The 20,291-nt window shown below is 43.1% G+C and overlaps 5 protein-coding genes across 5 annotated transcripts; 3 read left to right on the plus strand and 2 right to left on the minus strand.

The window, feature by feature from the left end:
* Positions 1–245: 245 nt before the first annotated feature.
* Positions 246–2,169, plus strand: Bfra_004106 (putative gata transcription factor protein; the record flags this gene model as incomplete). The annotated part of the gene is made up of 4 exons (XM_037334511.1): positions 246–388; positions 662–749; positions 1,131–1,448; positions 1,516–2,169. The coding sequence occupies 4 exons, from the start codon at positions 246–248 to the stop codon at positions 2,167–2,169; spliced, it is 1,203 nt and encodes a 400-aa protein (XP_037193045.1).
* Positions 2,170–3,725: 1,556 nt separating this feature from the next.
* Positions 3,726–7,109, plus strand: Bfra_004107 (putative dna mismatch repair protein; the record flags this gene model as incomplete). Its single annotated transcript, XM_037334512.1, has 3 exons — positions 3,726–3,758; positions 3,823–3,919; positions 3,976–7,109. 3 exons carry the CDS (start codon positions 3,726–3,728, stop codon positions 7,107–7,109), a joined length of 3,264 nt encoding a protein of 1,087 aa, XP_037193046.1.
* Positions 7,110–9,031: 1,922 nt separating this feature from the next.
* On the plus strand, positions 9,032–11,685 carry Bfra_004108 (putative 3-isopropylmalate dehydratase protein; the record flags this gene model as incomplete). Its single annotated transcript, XM_037334513.1, has 4 exons — positions 9,032–9,297; positions 9,350–9,381; positions 9,437–9,511; positions 9,565–11,685. Exons 1-4 carry the CDS (start codon positions 9,198–9,200, stop codon positions 11,683–11,685), a joined length of 2,328 nt encoding a protein of 775 aa, XP_037193047.1. The 5' UTR covers positions 9,032–9,197.
* A 1,006-nt stretch (positions 11,686–12,691) lies between these two features.
* Positions 12,692–15,642, minus strand: Bfra_004109 (putative glycoside hydrolase family 16 protein; the record flags this gene model as incomplete). The annotated part of the gene is made up of 4 exons (XM_037334514.1): positions 12,692–12,748; positions 13,011–13,984; positions 14,269–14,488; positions 14,581–15,642. 4 exons carry the CDS (start codon positions 15,640–15,642, stop codon positions 12,692–12,694), a joined length of 2,313 nt encoding a protein of 770 aa, XP_037193048.1.
* A 2,614-nt stretch (positions 15,643–18,256) lies between these two features.
* On the minus strand, positions 18,257–19,733 carry Bfra_004110 (uncharacterized protein; the record flags this gene model as incomplete). Its single annotated transcript, XM_037334515.1, has 2 exons — positions 18,257–18,957; positions 19,163–19,733. 2 exons carry the CDS (start codon positions 19,731–19,733, stop codon positions 18,257–18,259), a joined length of 1,272 nt encoding a protein of 423 aa, XP_037193049.1.
* Between the last annotated feature and the right edge of the window lie 558 nt (positions 19,734–20,291).

Genomic DNA, 20,291 nt, shown 5'->3' on the forward strand with positions numbered 1-20,291 from the left:
ATATATAAAAGTTAAGGAACGGTCGATTTCAACCTTAATACAATCACATACCTCGCGTTCTATTTCGGACGTGATTTAATAACAAACCCCCCCAAACCGCAACCACGGCTTCTACACTCGCTCCCATTTATCGGGCATCGCCCCTCGATATTCATCTGCGGCCTTCTTCGGGAGACTCAAGTCGAGACCTGCCTCCTTTCCGAATGTCACCCTCCATGAGTGATGGAAGGCAGTCATTGCCAATCATGCCACCCATGGATCCAATCTCTCGACCATCTTCGACCTCAACAGTGAACTCTTCTTTACACCACAGCGCATCACTGCCGCAACTACCTGGTCTATCAGCACTGGCGTCATTAGCTTCGGGTACAAGCTCGCCACAATTGAGGTACGTTCGAATTGCGGAGGAGAATATAAATTGATGTTACTATTGTCTCGGATGATGGAAGGGTTTCAATTCAATTAGAGATAAAAGTTTTGAGTTCAATGCTTCTTGTTTCTTGTGGAATGAACAAAGACAATCCATTCTCGAAGTTATTTGAATCAAGATTGGGATTCCTTGAAGCTTTCGTGGATAAGGGAATGATAGTTTCATATAATTGAATTCCATGATGTACAACATACTAAAGCATGGTTCAAAAGCTAATTTAGCACACTATAGAGCATTCAATGTTGGACAGAGTGTAAATATGGGGTATGCGACATCATCACCATCTGCTACATCCGGAGGAGGGCAAAACAATTCACCAGTATGTTGTATATTCTCTTTTTCCCCTATCACTTTATGCCGCTACACGTCGTCTATTTGTATCAATCTCTTGTTCTATTCTTTATATGGTCATTGTTCAGAAAATCTCCGGGAACATTCTACAATGTCTCTCTCTCTGAGTCTGATGATCTGATCTCCATGTAACTGGTTTATTTACCTTTTTCGTTTTCTTCCTTTCCTAATCCATATTCTCCTCCTATCCCTCCTATCCTACCAATCCTTTGGGATTAATGTGCCGATAAGTATTATACGGTCACCTTTTCTTTCTTGGTCAATCATCCCTTGTCATTTAGTCTTTTATGATCAACCGTACTCGGGATTTTCCGTCCGTGCTTGCCATCCCACTAGCGATATCAGCAAGAGCAACTGCGAGAATTTTCGTTCCTCCCCAATCTCCGATAACGATAGCGATTTTGCAAATTATCATATTATCAATACCACAAATATGGCTACAATGGCTAACAATGATCGCGAAACCCAACAGCCTACCTGTCAGAACTGTCAGACTTCAACGACTCCTTTATGGCGAAGAGATGAAATAGGTTCTGTATTATGCAATGCTTGTGGTCTCTTCCTGAAATTGCACGGGCGGCCTCGGCCGATAAGCCTCAAGACAGATGTTATCAAGAGTCGAAATCGCGTGAAGAGTTCAGGTACTGCTCAAGGTGCAAAGAAAAAGGTATTTATTTGTTCTATCATAATTAATTTTGCAGAAATGACACCTTGACTAACGCGTTCTATCGCAGACTCTGTACGAAGCTAATGGTCTTGACCAAGCGCGATCGCAAGCTGGCACACCACCGCCAGGTTCACTTGGACATAGAAGAGCATCAGGAAAGTCTGCCAATGGTCATTCAGATGGATCGAACTCTCCCATCTCCAGAACTGCGACTCCTTCGATGTATGGTAATCATTTACCCCCATTCAACGGAAATGGCTTGGAAGAACATCATTACAACCATTCCCCGTCTCTTCCGCCTATGCACATCCGACAACCTTCTCCTGGCGATATACGGTCTACGTCCCCATCTATGAATGGTCCGCATGGTCTTGAAGTGCCTCAGACATACGAACAGCTTATCGCCCAGAATTCATCTTTGAAAACTCGCGTCAACGAGCTGGAGGTTATAAACGAACTCTTTCGTGGTCGAGTTACCCAACTTGAACAGGATGAAGCCAATGCGAATCAAGGAGTGGCTATGCTTAGAGAATCAGAGCATAATTTAATGAGTCGACTTGAGGAATCTCAACGTCGTGAAAATCAATTGAAGCGTCGCCTGGATGATGTTGAACGTGAACTCAACGAATTGCGTGACGGGGCACCTCGCGCTAAGAAAATGCGTGTTGCAGATATGGTTGGGGACAGCGAGTCGTCAACTCCACAATCAGTCACTTCATAGTTCAGCAAAATCACCACCACCTCTCATTGATTTTATGCGATTCATGAAAATATCAAGATTGGCGCGTGGCGTTTTTTTTTTGCTTCTTGTCTATGGATGATACCACATAACGAACCCTTTCCTCTACTCTAGTGCAGCACATTGATCCCAATGGAAATTTGTTTGCATTCTCTTCACATCAAACTGCTACTGGTACTCCAGTATCCACCCACATTGATGGATTGTACTACTACAAAAATATGCGCTTCCTTTCTTGCATTTCTTTCCCATGTCATGTTTAGGATCCTCATCATATCACCAAAAAAATTATTCGGGTAGACGCATGGATGGTCGCGTCACCACTTTAATGTCAAAATAATAACCCACCTACCTTTCGCTTTCGGCATCTTTAACTATTGCAATTTACGACACCAGTTTTAGACTTGGACATGCAACAGCATGAAGCCTGTCGTATACTTTACGAATGGCAACGCTGTCGAGGGAAGGAGGAACTCTAAGCTATGAGTTTCAATGGAGAGTTAGGAGTAGATATGAAGTTGTGTTCTTTCTCGCCAGGTTTTCCTCCCCCCTCTGCTCATGCACGACGCAAAAATAAAAGCTCGTGCTGTCCATGCATGTTCATGCACAATCGCTTCCCTTTTTGCAACGAATGCCGGTCAGAGATTCGAATAGCAAGCGGATGGCAGTGTTGTGATATAGTTTAGCCTATGCTGATAAGATGATTGCGTTTTGAGAGCAAAATAAAAGTTCATGGTTCTGAAGACTCTGTTTGTTCTACCTTTCTCATGACATGGTGATGAAATGTGATATGACGCCGCGAATAATTAGCATGCAGAAGAAAAAGATCTCTTATCTATCGAGCCTATCTCTATCTTATCATGCTATCTCTCTATCTCCTTTTCTCCCGATATCGAAAAATCGAACAATCGAATACTTGTGGCTGTATCTCTTAGTGGGCCCCATACCTACGTGATCGACGAAAGCGGTGAAGGTTTCCCACGAAATTATTAGCTAACGATTGTGATGTGTATAACCTAATGTAAGAAGATATACGAAGATAGTATCAGCCTTTATTAGTCAAGCTGGAATCTGGCTTGTATCAATGGACGAGCTTGAAAAGTGTAGTAGACCAACTTAAAACTGTGTTTGTGGGAATTTGGTTCAAGTCGATCTTTATGTTTTAGGAAGAAAGAGATGAGGTACAACAAATTCCATAGTACTTTACTTGCCTTGCTGTACGCTGGTGGACTGACCCCGCGAAATTAGTTGGAGGAAGCGAGCACAAACTCCAATTACCCTGTGTTAGCGATTGTTGTCGCCATATCTGGTTTCCCATCTGATAATCCCATTGACTAGTGCTCCTTCTTTTCGAGCATGTAGTATGTTACTTCCGAGATCTATTCAGATAATAAGATAAATAATGAAAATTAAATTACCATTCATCACCTTGAAATCGAAGTGACATTTATGACGCGAGAGCGAACCACTTTAAAGTCGTGGATCTTCAGGCGCGTCTTCCCAACATCCATCGCGTTCAACAACCAAAGGAAAATGCCATGGCTACTATAAAACCTATTGAAGGCCGGACGGTGAGAATATCTCAGGGATCTTAGCTTGCTATACAGTACTTACTAATGATTTACATATTTACAGATCCATCAGATCCAGTCTGGCCAAGTAATTGTTGATTTATGTTCGGTGGTGAAAGAACTGGTGGAGAATAGTCTGGATGCTGGAGCAACGGGTATAGGTAAGAACATGTACATATCTATACTCTACAGATTTCGCTTGCTAAAGATCAAATAGATGTGCGATTTAAAAATCAAGGACTCGAAGCAATCGAGGTACAGGACAATGGCGGTGGAATTTCTCCGCACAATTATGATACCCTAGCACTCAAACATTATACCTCGAAATTGACCACATACAACGACCTTACAACTCTCCAAACATTTGGATTCCGTGGCGAAGCTTTATCTTCACTGTGCGCGCTCTCAAATTTCTCAGTCATTACATGCATACCAGAAAGTGCCCCGAAAGGTACGAAGCTCGAATTCGAGATCTCAGGGAAGTTAAAAGGCACATCCGTTGTGGCGGCGCAGAAAGGAACTACAGTGATAGTAGAGAATCTATTCAACAATCTGCCAGTGAGAAGACGAGAGCTTGAGAAGAATATAAAACGAGAATGGAGCAAGGTTACAGGTGTTCTAGGACAGTATGCTTGTATACAAACGGGTATCAAGTTTACAGTCTCGCAGCAGGCAGCTAAGGGCAAAAAGACAACAATTTTTTCTACAAAAGGGAATCCTACTACCAGAGAGAACATTGTTAATGTTTTTGGTGCGAAGACTCTTACCCAATTAATACCAATGGATTTACGTCTAGAGTTGGAGCCGACGGGTGGCCCCAGTCAAAGACGGAGTACACAGGATGATGGTGAGACCAAGGACATCCGCATTATTGGTCACATTTCGCGTCCAGCTACGGGAGAAGGACGCCAAACCCCTGACAGGCAAATGTTTTTCGTAAATTCAAGACCGTGTGGGCTTCCTCAAGTGGCAAAGGCTTTCAACGAAGTCTATAAATCATACAATGGATGGGGAAGCACTCAGTCCCCGTTTATATTTGCTAATATCGAATTGGACACTCATTTGTATGATGTCAATGTTAGCCCTGACAAACGCACTATTTTACTACATGATCAGAGTCGTATGTTGGAGAACCTCAAGACGGCTCTTGCTGGACTTTTTGAAGGTCAGGATCATACGATACCAGTGTCTCAAATGCCAGCACTGAAGCAACCGCAATATAAACAGTTGACTATTAATCGAGAGTCTGCTAGTGTCTCCAAAAGTTTGCAAAAGCGTCCGCAAGCATCTCCGCAATCTGCCGAGGAAGATGACGCGGAAGATGAAGTGGAAGAGGAAGAGGAAGAACAAGCTTCGGGCGCAGTCTCGGATTCTAGACGATCTAGCAACGCTCAAAGCACAGCTAGTCAGGATTCTCATGTGCAGTCTAATTCAAAGGCAAAACGTTCTTCTATGTCACGAAACTCATCGTCGCGAGATGGCGCAGCTATAAATTTGATTTCGAATAGGGTCGGTCGTAAGTCTGAGGAACAGAGTGATCAACGACCTGCACCTCCGAAAGCTATGCAAAATATTAACCAAGGTCCGTCGAAGGAAAAGCAAAGATTGATATCCAAGTTTGGCAGGGAAGCTGCTCGGGTTAAGGAGGCCGAAGATGATCTTGCAAGCCCTGAAAGCTCGATTGCGACTGCTCAAGACTCTCAACCTGCGTCCACTTATAGACCCCCTCGACAAATTGCTGATTTTAATGACCGGATGGCTGAGGCTAGCGTCCCGAGAGCAGGGTCAAAAGTGTTAGAAGGCGCTGAAGATCCACCCAGTCCATCCCAGTCAGAACCACCAATTCCTCAACTTATATCACCATCCCCAATTTCTACTCCAGGAGTGTTGAGCTCGCTTGGGAGTAGCCGACCACAACGTTCCCAGCCAGAGATGGCTACAATAACAATAGGTGATCATACTGTGACTAGTTCTATTGGAATACCTCCCTCTAAGAGATTGAAAGTTGACAGTGATTCTGCTTCCGTGCGTGAAAGTGGGAAGCTTCAGCAAAATTTACCTATGCCGTCCTTTGGGAAACGACTTCTCCAACGATTCGGTGCACCTGGGACTCAAACCTCAGAAGCTAGCGATGATACAAATATGATCGATATAGAAGAGCCAGAATCTACGTTAGAAACCGCCGCACCTGATTCCTCATGCAAATCTGATGCAGATGCCGATGAAATTTCACCAACGGCTTCTCCGGTAGGTGAGGACGCTCCTGTATCGTCAAAAGTTCCCCCAGAAGATAATGCAGATGGAGAGGAGGAAGACGGAGAGTACTTGAACGAGAAGGAGAAAAAGGTTCGCGAAGAAGCGAAAGTCCAAGAGATGATCAATGAGGTTGAAAGAACGGCTGCGCTACCATCCGAAGAAAATATTTCTCGTGCAAAATTACTTGTCAAAGGTGGCGCGAAGAGGAAGGAATCCACGTTCAACCTGACACAGACTGTTGACACTACTATTCTCGATATAAGTCAGCAGTTTGAAAATTTGCAAGATGCACTCTCTGTATACGCAAATCAAATTACCTCTACTTCTCAAGACGAAGCTCTCGATTCTGACGGTGCCGAAGAGCGGCTCTCCCTTACAATCTCCAAGAGTGATTTCGCTAAGATGAAAATCATTGGTCAATTCAACCTCGGCTTTATTCTCGCATCGAAAGCCCCTGAACCGATCACTGAAAATGGTGGAATACAAACGGCAGATAATGTTTTCATTATCGATCAACATTCATCAGACGAAAAGTACAATTTTGAACGATTGCAGGCTACTACAATAGTACAATCGCAAAGATTGGTTTACCCCAAAACACTTTCTCTCACGGCGCTCGAGGAAGAGATTGTAGCTGAAAATCTCGATATTCTGGAACAAAATGGATTCATTTTGACCATCGATCAATCATCCCAAGCTGTAGGGGGAAGATGTCAACTTGTCTCTCTTCCTGTTTCGAGAGAAACAACTTTCTCAATCAATGATCTTGAGGAACTAATCGCGCTATTGGCGGAGAGTGGTGGTAGAGCCGGAATGGTAAGGCCGAGTAAAGTTAGAAAAATGTTTGCGATGAGGGCTTGTAGGAGTAGCATTATGATTGGAAAATCATTGACAAAGGGACAAATGGAAAAGGTGGTAAGGCATATGGGGGAGATTGAACAGCCGTGGAATTGCCCACATGGGAGACCTACTATGAGACATCTTTGTGGATTGGGTTTGTGGGATGGGGAGGGGGAGGGGTGGAAGGAGGATTTGGATGGAGAAAGGAAGACAGATTGGGGTGGGTATGTGAGGATGAAGAGGAGGTTGGAGTAGATGGTATGATGGTGGAATGGTGGGTTGAAGATATCGGGGATACTTGTTTTATATAGGTTTATGTGGGTTTTCTATGGTATGGTGTTGGGGAAGAGGGAGGGAAGAAAAGATCTTTTGAAGTTTGCACAGCACATTTTCGCTATCAATGGTATCTGAGGATATGGAATTTGCTAGATCTTGGGAGTTGGAGAATGAAAAGTAGTACGATGTAATACATTCATGGAAGGATTCATGTGTTTTAATTAGGTATTAGATATCAACCGTGAGTAACTTTTTCAAATACATGAAGAACTACGTAGGTAGTCATTGTAAGATTGCAATACTATTAGGATATTCTACTTGGACCTGAAATTAAAATTGGGAGGGAGAAAGGAATTTAATTTAATTAAGTGTTGAAGGGAATGAACGTGATGAGTTGTGATACCGTGTGCATGGTAGCGAGGAAATTATGGATGTGGTGGGACGCTGATAGGGGAGTGAGGATATGGGAAATGGAAAGTTCGATCGGGATACTTGGGTAAGGGGGAGCGATATTGGGATATATGGTTTAGATACCTAGGGAAGTGAAGGGGAAGGGGAAAGTTGAGGGGGACGAATTGACGAATCGGGATGGGATGAGATGGATGGGATGAACGGATGAGATGGGGTGGTAGTGGTGGTGATGGTGGTGGTGATGGTGGTGGTGAATGGAGCAAAACCGAAAAAGAGGACTCCGAAAATCGGGTGAGGGTATGGGAGTATGAGGATTGGAGAATAGACATGCGAGGTCGCAGTTACGGCGATGTTGCATTTTGCATTTTGCGGGGTTGTTTGTAGGGGAGAGATAGAGAGGGATAGGGATAGGGATAGGGATAGGGATAGGGATAGGGATAGGGATAGATGGATTTGAGAGGGGGGCTCGGGGCCGATGGAAAGCGAGATAGGTATGTATGTATGTATGTATAGACACGCACCGAAATAGGATGGGCGGGTTGAATTAGATTGAGTTGGATTGAATGGCATGGAATAGGAAGGTGGCTGGAGGCTGAATGGTATAGTGGTGCGGTAATGTAATGTAGGTAATGCAGATCCTGTTTCGGGATCGGGGGTTCGGCTCGATCGGGGGAATTGGGGAACGGGATTGCCGTGGTGGTGGGGGACGGATGGGTGGCAGGTGATGAGATGAGTGATGGGTGATGGGTGATGGGTGATGGGTGATGGGTGATGGGTGATGAGGGCTAGAGTTGGATTGGCTTGATGTGAGGTTTGATATATTGATGGACTATTCTAAGACTATATTGGGGACGAATTTGAATATCTTTATTACGACTGTATACGATGGGAATTATTGGGTTGAAATATATTGCATATTGTAAATCTATGTTCTATATCGTTTGACCAATCGGAGATTTAACATAGGTCAAGGCATTATCTAGATTGTGAGGGGTCAAACATTCCGATACTGGAGTCTCGACGACTCAAACCCTTCCGCTCTCGCGACTCCTTTTCCTGAGTCATTGGATTACAATACGCACACGATGGATGTACAGTGTAAAAACAAGCCTCACCGCCTTGGTAATTGAGCGACGGTGAGGGGCCTGAATGAGTAATAAAAATCATCCATTAGTCAGTCATGTATCGAATCTAATTGGTCAATACACCATTACAGAGCAAACACACAACACAAAAGCTTGATTTCCCAAGTCAAAAGTGGATCCAATTCCCAACCACAGGGTCACTTGCAGGAAAATGACAGAAGACAAGACAATGGCAGAAAAGGTAATACCTTTGATTTAATTGGCCACCGGATCTGCACCGACCGGAGATCAACTTGGAGCTACCCCCGATATCGGCACCCTTGGTCTTTGAGTTTGTTCTAGAGGAGAGCATCATAAAATAATATCCACCCCGCACTCCCTGGAAAGGTATTCTCTTGACCACTTACCTACTTCTACTTACTATTGTAAATCTTTCTCTGAAGTTCTTTTCGCTTCATTAATAAAAGTTTCTGTCGGAGGAGTTTTGAGAATTTGTTCTTTTGGGGAATTCAAGACCAAGTCAACCACCAGAGGAAAGAAAGAGATACGAGATCCAATTCACATCGCCAATATGCCTACTGCTGAAGGTAGACCTCAAACTCTCTACGATAAGGTTCTTCAAGACCATATCGTAGATGAGAGAATGGATGGCACTATCCTACTTTACATCGGTATGTGGATTTCGAAAGAAATTGGGGATGCAAATACTGATTCTTGATGTAGATAGACATCTAGTACATGAAGTTACTTCACCGGTATGTTTCTTTTGGTACTTTATCATGGAGTCAAATTCCTAACCAAGGTGTACAGCAAGCTTTCGAGGGTTTGAAAAATGCCGGTAGAAAAGTTAGAAGACCAGATTGTACACTTGCTACAACTGATCATGTAAGTTTTCGTCTATCAAATCCATTAAATTACACATCTAATATTTCCCTTAGAACGTCCCAACCAGTTCCCGAAAATCCCTCAAAAATATCGAAACTTTCGTCGAGGAAGAAGATTCTAGACTTCAATGCATGACACTCGAAGATAATGTCAAGGATTTTGGAATCACATACTTTGGTCTCGGTGATAAGCGTCAAGGTATTGTGCATATCATTGGTCCTGAACAAGGTTTCACTCTTCCGGGTACCACAGTTGTTTGTGGTGACAGTCACACTTCCACACATGGTGCATTTGGATCTTTGGCTTTCGGAATTGGTACGAGTGAAGTGGAGCATGTACTTGCTACACAAACTTTGATTACCAAACGAAGCAAGAATATGAGAATTCAAATCGATGGCGAACTTGCACCAGGTGTTACAGCAAAGGATGTCGTCTTGCATGCGATCGGAAGAATCGGTACGGCTGGTGGAACCGGTGCAGTCATTGAGTTTTGTGGTTCGGTTATTCGAAGCTTGAGTATGGAAGGTAGAATGTCGATCTGTAACATGTCTATCGAGGGTGGTGCCAGAGCTGGTATGATTGCTCCTGATGAGATCACATTTGAATATCTCAAGGATAGACCACTTGCTCCAAAGTATGGTTCTGAGGAATGGGAGAGAGCTACAAAATACTGGAAGAGTCTACAATCCGATGAAAACGCCAAGTACGATATCGATGTCTTCATTGATGCAAAGGATGTTGCTCCAACAGTTACTTGGGGTACCAGTCCTGAAGATGTCGTTCCAATTACTGGCTCAGTTCCAGATCCAGAATCTTACACCGACAAGGGAAAGAAGGAGAATGCTATTAAGATGTTGGAATACATGGGACTCACTGCCGGAACTCCCATGGAAGAGATTGTTTTGGACAAGGTTTTCATTGGTTCTTGTACAAATGCAAGAATTGAGGATCTCCGAGCTGCAGCTGGTATTGTCAAGGGAAAGAAGATTGCTGACAATATCAAGCGAGCAATGGTTGTTCCAGGTTCCGGTCTTGTCAAGAGTATGGCAGAAGATGAAGGCCTTGATAAGATTTTCATGGATGCTGGTTTCGAATGGAGAGAAGCTGGTTGCAGTATGTGTCTCGGAATGAACCCTGATATTTTGGCACCAAAGGAGAGATGTGCTAGTACCAGTAACAGAAATTTCGAAGGTCGTCAAGGAGCTGGAAGTCGTACTCATTTGGTGTCGCCAGCTTCAGCAGCAGCTTCCGCTATTGTTGGTAAGCTTACAGATGTGAGAAAATTTGCCCAGGGAGCCGATTCAGCACCAAAGAAGGTATCGCCAACTAGTTACCAAGGCAAGGCGCATGTTGATGAACGTGTCGAGACTGATGACGAAGAGCGAGAAGTTATTGGTGATCAACCAGAAGATAACTCCCCACACACAAACACCATCGCTGCACACTCCTCTGCTGGTCTTCCAAAATTCGAAGTCTACAAGGGAATTGCAGCACCATTAGACAGAGCTAACGCCGATACTGACGCTATCATTCCTAAACAATTCTTGAAGACTATCAAGAGAACTGGCCTTGGATCTGCTCTTTTCTATGCTCTTCGTTTCAACGAAGATGGAACTGAGAAGCCTGAATTCGTTCTTAACCAAGAACCATACAGAAAGGCCAAGGTTCTCGTTGTCACTGGACCCAACTTCGGATGTGGAAGTTCTCGTGAGCACGCTCCATGGGCTCTTCTTGATTTCGGTATCAAATGTATCATTGCCCCATCTTTCGCTGATATCTTCTTCAACAATACTTTCAAGAATGGTATGCTTCCAATCCCAATCACCAACAAAGCCGATCTCGATGCCATTGCAGCAGAAGCATACGCAGGCAAGGAAATCGAAATTGATCTTCCAAATCAAGTTATCAATGACGAATCTGGAAAGAAAATCTGTAGCTTCGAGGTGGAAGAGTTCAGAAAACATTGTTTGGTCAATGGATTGGATGATATTGGATTGACTCTTCAAATGGAAGATAAGATTTCGAATTTTGAGAAGAAGATGACAAAGGAGACACCATGGTTAGATGGTAGTGGATATTTGAAGAGAGGAAAGAATGGAAAGTTGGCGGTCAAACCAAAGCCGGTACCTAGAACTAATCGGGGAGAGGAACTTAAGGAACCGCTTGATTGGTAAATTCATTTGATTTGCCGATTATTAGTTACCAGATATTTTTTCTTCGGACGGTTTTAGGGAGGTCTGGTGTTTTTTGCCTTTTTTTTCCTTCTTCACAACTTCGCTTGCGATTTAAGGAGTTTACTTGCATTGAGCCTGAGCTAGCTAATCAGTTTGATTTGCTCTTTTTTTTTTCTGCTGGGAGCGGATTGATATCGTTCGTATATGTCTGGTTGATCAGTTACACAATGCGTTGTATGATGGATAGGGAATGATGAGGATGAGTGATGGGAAAGAAAAGTTTTGCAATGCGATGCGATGCGATGCGATGAATAGGAATATTGTATGGGGAATGAAGGAAAATGAACTATAATGGCATGGCATGGCATGGAATGGAAGAGAAGATAGATGTCTAGATTATAGTCCAGTGTTCTTTTGCATTGAACGAAATGAAATGATATGATATGAATTAAAATGATATTAAGTCAATTAAGTTTAGTAGTGAGTTTGAGTGACGATGTTGTTGATGTAAGTACCTAGTATACATGTATGTGTGCATGTATTAGTTTTCATTAATCATTCATTCCACTTCAATTCACTCCGCTTTGTTTATATCGCTTGTATGTGTATCTATGTACAATTTACTTCCTTTCATCTTCTTCCCTGTCCTACCCTACCTTACTCGTCATATCATCCATCCTCCATCATCCTCCATCCTCCATCCTCCACTCATCTTGAAATGCATATAATGCAATATAATGTGGAAGAAACAAATAAACGAAAATCAGAGGGGAAGAGAGCAACGAAGCAACGAAGCAAAAAAAACAACAGCAGACGGAAGAATAGCATTCACATACGTATCTATTTGTATCAAGTAACATTATGAGTAGTTATAAATATTAATTATGAATTACCACATCTATTCGCCTATCCGTCTATTCATCCATCCATTCATCTATCCATCCATCCATCCATCCATCCATCCATTCATCTATCCATATATCACCATATCTATCAACAATAACAATCAACAATCATTCATCAACGAATTAGTAGGCCATTCGTAGCCTGTTTGATTCCATGCCTGTTGGGTTGTAAGAGGGAGTTGTTAGCTAGGTGTTCTGTCCTATGCTATTCGTTGTAGGGATGGGTGGGTGCATAGGAGGGTGGGTAGTTTGATGGTTTCGTTTGTGTGTATGTATGTATATATAGATGCGTGGGTGCGTGGGTGCTTGAGAAAAAAAGGGAAAGGGGAAAGGGGAGAGGAGGAGAGGAGGAGAGGAGGAGAGGAGGAGAGGAGGAGAGGAGGACAAAAACAAAATCACAACACGATAAGAAAAACATACCGTCAAATTCGCATTCCGATACGCCACCGGATGTTTCTCAATATACTCCGTCGTCTCCCAACCTTCTGGATCACACGTGACGCTCTCCATCCCCTCGCGCTGATAAATCCTCACATAATCTACATGCATGGTTGTCGGAAACCTCAGATCGCCGAGTAAAATCTGACTCCATGCGCCACTGATGCCCAAGTTCAGAATCACACTCATGGGTTCCTCGCTCACGAGTCTCTGGGCTACATTTCCATTTTGGCCGATGGCGCGGCCGTCCATCATGAATGTTTGTTCGTCGCCGACGAACCAGGCGATTTTACCCGTGGAGGAGACGCCGGGGGTGTATTCGAATGCATATTTTTGGTATTGGAGGCCGTCGTACCAGTTGTTGTTGAGGAGGGTGGTGCCCGAAATCGCTTGTTGGAAAGGGCCGCCGCAGTATGAATTCATATTTGTGGTATTGTAGTTGGGGATTTGGAGGAATGCGTGATTGGGTCGATAGAAGACGTCAAAGGGAGCAACTTGGAACGATTGCGTTACGACTCCAATGCGGTTATTGGGATCGACGCTTCCTTCTAGGACGTCGATTTCCGGGGCTCCGCGACCGGTTCCGGGGGTGGGATGATCTTGGCCTTTACATGTGCAGGAATTGAGTTTTTGACCTGGGAGCTCGGAGAGTCCGTCGGGAGAGGATTGATTGGGGGTGATGCCGTAATCGCAGGAGTTGTAGGTGTAAGGCCACACGCCTTCGGTGGTAGCTTTGTAGCCTGGACGACCCAAATTACCCATAGACCAGACACCGGGCCAGAGACCTGGAACTGCTGAGGGACCCGGAAGGGAGATGGATACTTCGAGGATACCGCCTTTGAAACAAAGTTGGTTCCAAGAGTTAAGCATACCGGATTGGTATCCGAGGTTATGGTTTGCAAAAGCATCCATGCGTAATTGAAGAGTACCCCCTCCAGTTGTGACGGCTACGGGATCTATAGGAGTATTAGTATATGAGTAGTGAATATTATTTTGCCATATGTAAAATATGAAATGGCATGCATCCTTCCGAAGACATGGAAACCAAATCTGACTTGCTCATCATGCATGCCAAGAACCCCACAACCTTAATTCCACCTTCATTTTCTCGGCTCTTCTCTCGCCTCCTCTCTTCCCCTTAATTTTCGCCAAATCTCAAAATCCAATACTCAACCCATTTTCTCCTTTAATCATCATCCTCATATCGACCTCAAACAAAAAGAAAATCTCAAAAACTTACCATACCACTCCATATCCTGCGTAGCCCCATACCAAATATTCGGCGCCGTCCAAAACGGATCATCCCCAGGATAAAAAGTTCGATTGTTATTATTAAATTCATCCGAGAAAACTAGATTGAGAGTTTCTCCATTGAATGTTGATTTTCTAGTTCTCGAAGCTTGGGGTGTGTCGGGATCGATTAGGGTTGTGCGAACATTGCGCAGGAGGGGATAAGTTCTCTGTTGTGGGAGTTAGAATATAGAAATAGGGAGGAGAAAGGGTAAAGATTGGGAGAGAAAACAAAATGCAAGACAAAAAAGATCAAACTAACATTATTAACATGCGCCCACGCCGGTCCATAATCCACATAATTCCCACTACCTCCTCCCGCCGTACCCCAAACGCTCGTCGTGAAAGTCAACACCGGCAACAAGATAAAAACACAAAGTAACCCAATGACCAAAAGAACCCCTCCAATAGCATTTATCAAACTCTTCTTTTCCATCCACTCATGAAACGTAGGTTTAAAATCCCGATCATCATTTTCATTCGGCATGTGAAGATTATCATCATCTTCAATCTCATCATCATATAATATAAATCCCTTTTCACCTCCGAAATAGGGATGGAATGCTGCTACTCGGTCGTCAGGATAATTCCATCTTTCAGGATTATCAATGAGAGCTGCGCTTGAATCGCGAAATGGGTTTTGGGGTATAGAAGAAGATAAGGAGTCGGAGGATGTAGATGCTTCAGATATAAAAAGTGGGCGAGGTGTACTTAGTTCCGAACCATATGAAGATGGAGTGCGGGAAGTAGGATAGCGGGAGTAATCATGGCCTAGATCTTTCAATCCTTTTGGTGTACCCGTTCGTGATGTATCTCCCATCTGTAAACCAATTCCTGCCAATTCTGATTTTCGTCTTAGAAGTTGTTGCGGAGGACTCAGTCCCTTTCCCCTCTTATTTGTATTTCCATTACTTCGTGTATTTCCACCCGAATCTGTCGATGTAGGAAGAGGTAGATCTCCAGAAGAAGAAGAACCTGCAGGTGAAATCGTACCGCCCATTAAACCACTTTTTGTTTCGTCACTACTATTAACTGTTGTTGATGAAGCCGAAGGATTAAGAGGAGATGGTATAACTGGTAAATATGATTTTCGATTCATACTTAAATTGGATGCACGTCGCTCCATTTGTGGAGTATTTGAAAGTCTTCGTGAATCCGGTCTGACAATATCTGTAGTAGAACTAGGTGAGTTCGATGGGCCTGCATTGATATCTATTGCTAACGACATATTTGATCGTCCAGCTTGAACCATTTCCATAAGAGTTTGTTGGGAATTGCGCATCTCAACCTTTGCAGGAGGAGAAACTTTTTGTAATGGTGACATTGTACGTGGATTTCTCTCACTTGATTTGTTGAACCCGATACCAAATCTCTAAATATCCCTCAAGTGAATTCCAGTTAAACCAGACTAAACACACTATACCTCATAAAATCCATATAAGATTGGAATACCCAGCAGAGATTTCCTCAAGAAATTGTTCATACATCAAATAGTGAATAACCGTCCATATCACTCATGTAACCCAACTCTCACATTCAAAATCGCATTGCGAATTCGGCGATAGACACAACCACACAACCAAAAGCAATCTGCCAAGAGCGTGACGTTTTGAAATCGAATATATCTATAAACATAAATAAATAGATATCTTCCGAAAACGACAAAGGAGTTTCCGAGAATTCTATAGCTGTCCGGAATTGGCTATGATGTACTCGAGTATTTTTATCGCATGGAGCTTTGGAATGTGGAGTTGGTGACTGATAAGAGCTACCGGTGGAGAATTTCCCCAGAATTGAAGATCAAGCTTAAGGTTATCGGGACTTCAACGAAAGAGGAGAGAAAGAAAGAAAGAAAGAAAGAAAGAAAGAAACCGGTAATTATTGATAGTAACAGAAACGATTGAGACTATATAAATAGCATTTATCTATCGTATTGATCGCCGATAATAATGGACCAGGAACATACATGCAAAAGCGACAGTGATGATTGAGATGAAGTGAAAACGACAGTAGAGTATAGAAGTTAAAGAAGAGGAGGAGAAAGATTAAGAAGGTAACGAAACGAAACGAAACGAAACGAATGAGAAGCACCTCATAGTAAAATACCTAGCTAGTCCTCATCTCGTACCTAGTCTTCGTACCTACACTCACAAATGCAAGTAAGTGCAAGTGCCAAAGGATAAATTCCAACACAATGCACACATACGTACCTAGTACATACACACCTAGTACCTACCTATCTACCCGTCACCATACACCCACCACTCACCAATTAAACTTCACCATCAACCAATCCCATCTCGGTTACTTGACTCCCCTAGACAGAACAGAGTCGAAATGTCGAATGTGCATATGGAAAGAAAGCCATATCTCTTGTACCGGGATACTTTCGCGAGTCCGAGGGTGGTGTGTGTCGTATCCAGATACTTTTATATCTATCTAATCGCGAGATGAAAAGATCGAGAATCGAGATGAGGCTATCAATATGTATCTATTCGATATCCAAGCGTTCATCACATACATACATAAACATTCCCATACTGCAGACATCAATCAATCACACACATCACACACACAATTCACACCCACCACTCACCCCCCAAAATTCCACAATCTACCTACCCACCTCGCCTACCTAGTATATCTAGCTCGTACCCCCGCCCCCATCCCAACGCCACTAACGAACGTTATATGCGTCTGCCCATCTACCCATCCACCCATCTATCCACTATACTAGTACCAAACAAACAAGCAAACGAACAAGCAAACAATCAAGTAAAGCCTATCTCGATCTTGATTCTCAACCAATTATATATCATACCGTGCAGATAGTACATTCAGTACATAGTACATCCCGCTATCGATTTCGACATATACATGATACATTTACATATACATACGTACACATATATGTATATACATTTCATATTTTCATACTTTTCACACCATAGTATATAATTTTCTGACAAGAATGTACTAGGTATCTGCACACCATACCGGTACATATATGATTAACGAAAACAATATACATAAACATACACAAACATGCAAAACGTACCATTGTCACCATCATTATTACTAAAAGTAGGCCATACATAGATAGGTATACCAAATAGAGTAGGTACTTAGCGAATATAAACTTCAACTTTCGCATTTAACTTTTTCAATTCTCGGTCTCTGCATGTCTAGCTCGCTCACACAGACATATACCTAGGTACTTATCGTATATCTATTCTCCGCACACCGGAGAATGCTTAATCCATTCATATGCATGTGCACATCCTCCTGCTCTCCCTAACCACTTCATGAATATCCATGCGTCCATTCATTCACTCCCGATTTCCAGATTCCATACTTCATACTTCTTGATCCGTGACCCCTTCATCGCTCACTCACTCGCTCGCCTATCAAAACTTCATACAGTATACACGTAGTACATACATATATCTAATACCATCCTCTTCTCTTCTTCATTCCGAAAATGTCGTGTCCATCAATCAATCAATCAATCATCAATTGTGTTCCCACAAACCCCCACTCTCTTCAAGCTCATCAATTCTCGTATCTCGAATTTCAGACCTCTCATTCATTCATTCATTCCCTTTCCTTTCGTCTTATTCCGTTTCCAAGTAATATCGATATAGAACAAGTAAAATTAATCCCCTATTCTCGAGCGATTTTTTCATTAACTTCTCCCCCCTAATACCCTCAAGATCAAAAGCTAATCCATAACCATCATGCCCAACCATTGAATTTCGAGTTCTGTAGAATCGGCGACACATCCCTAACCACTCTTCGGAAGATGCAAATCCGCCCAGTCAAGTCTGACAAACAACGTGGTTGATTTCCTCGTGTAATATTCCTACATATATGGGTCTTATAGACAGCCAATTATTTAATAATCTCCGGCTAGCTCTTCTCATGTCAAGTGTAGTAGCTCAAGGACCATGTCGAGAATCTTTGTGCGACAATGAGTTTTGTTGACGAACGACTTCTGGTTCATCATCTTCATTATCCCATCCCAGAACCGACTTCAATGAATTCAATTCTTTTTGTAGTTGTTGGAGTCCCCCTGCCACTCCACTTAGAACAGTGAACAGTTGTTTTTGTGTACTCTTCGGAGTGTCGTCGATGAGGGATCGTTCTTTCATCATAGAATCGTCAGCTGAGATGGGATATTGAACGATTTGATTATTGGGAAAATTATGCATCGGCAACGGATGGGCGAATTGATTATTGTGAAGAGGTGGACCTCCCTGTTGCATGACTTGTTTAATCGCAGGAGTTTCGTAGAATCGTGGTCGATGCAATACGATTGGAGTTGCTCGTGACTGCTGCCCGTTTGCGCCTGGTTCGCCTTCGTCCATATTTCCTTGATCGAGTTCTTCGCGGGCAATTTGTGCTTGTAACAAGGAGTCCAATTCTGCTTCTTGAGCTTCCTTCAATCCGGGCGTCCTCAATGGTGGTCGTGGGATGGATGGAAGAGGTGGGTATGGACTGACATAATGACCTGGTGAATTGAATTTACTGAATATGCTATTCTCCTCTTCATACGTTGGCTTTTCGAATTCGGATCGCTTTCGCTTGGTGGAGAGGTCGATTTTTTCCGTATACCTTAAAGCTCTGGCATCTTGATCCCCTACAATTGTAAAATCCAAGGATTAGTCAAAGTCTTTCACCAAACAAGATCGTAGAGTAGAGGATGTAGATACCCAGATTTTTTATTCTCAAACTGCATTTATTTCCTTTACTCGTGAAAATGCAAGTCGCGCAAGCTCCTTGAAACCATTCTTCCAACACAATGCAGTGAGAGAATCGGCCATAGCCCTGTTTACAATGCGAACATGGATTTGCCATTATTCTTCCTCTGGTGGCTACCATACATGCACCCCTCTGTTGAACGCGTTGACTCTCGGTCGATCTTTCCGGTGGTAATTCCTGGTCTTCACGCCATGGTAGATCGCGCATTTCAGGTAGAACCTTGATGCGATCGAGGAAAGTCGGCTCGTTTCTATGATTGCCAAATGAGTAGTACTTGTCGTTTGTATCGTCTGCAGAGGTATCTCCAAGGCTTAATTCTCGTCCATTGACTCTTTCTTCATTCCCATTTTCTGACGCTTGTTCGTTCTGTGTGTAGTTCTGTCCTGGACCTCTTTCTGGCGTCTCACTCATTTCTATATCATCCGTCATATCCATTCGAGACGAAGGCGCCCTATGTCTCCTGGGACGCATATTTCTTTCTTCTCTTTTTCGTTTTGATTTTCTTTCTGGTGACGGCGAAGTTGAATTTGCTTCAGAACGATTGCGCGGTTCAGGAGTTGGCGCGTTGTCGGCAGTCTGTCGCGTCCAGAGTCCTGGTCCGTTGGCTGAATATCTTGTTTTGGCAGATGCGTTACCTCGGTCGCGAAGTTCCATTTTATATGATGTGGTTTATTAGCTAGTCGGCGGGACTTGACAGCGAGAGATTTTGTTATGTGCAGAGCTAAGTAAGTAATTTGTCTAGCTTGAGGTGGTTAGGCCTAAGCGATAACCTTAAATTTTACTCTTATCGGTATGCCTAGCCTCCGGATCCGTACATCTAACTAGACTGACTCGGCAAAGGGTTACTAGACAAAATTATGGATTAGATGTAAAGCATCATCGTGATATCGATTCCTCAATTCCTTTCCCAACAATACAGGATCCTATAAAGAGTGAATTGAGAAAATACTTTGTTTCAATTTTGTTTATTGAAGCTACCTAGGTATCTACTTGAAGGTGATTCGATATTTTGCAGGGCACAGCTTGAACGCTCGCATGTTTTCGCTTATGAAAAGATTCTTCACCAAATTAGCTGATCTCCTACAATGGGCATTTGGAGTTCATTTGGAAGTCTTTCCATGTCGCTGTAGATATCATATTATGATTACTGTATCATCTGAATCACCTGTAACATCGTGAGATTATCAGCAAGTATGACTTCTAGATTCACGC

Source organism: Botrytis fragariae (assembly GCF_013461495.1).
Source record: "Botrytis fragariae strain BVB16 chromosome Unknown tig00000050, whole genome shotgun sequence".
Lineage (NCBI taxonomy): Eukaryota > Fungi > Ascomycota > Leotiomycetes > Helotiales > Sclerotiniaceae > Botrytis > Botrytis fragariae.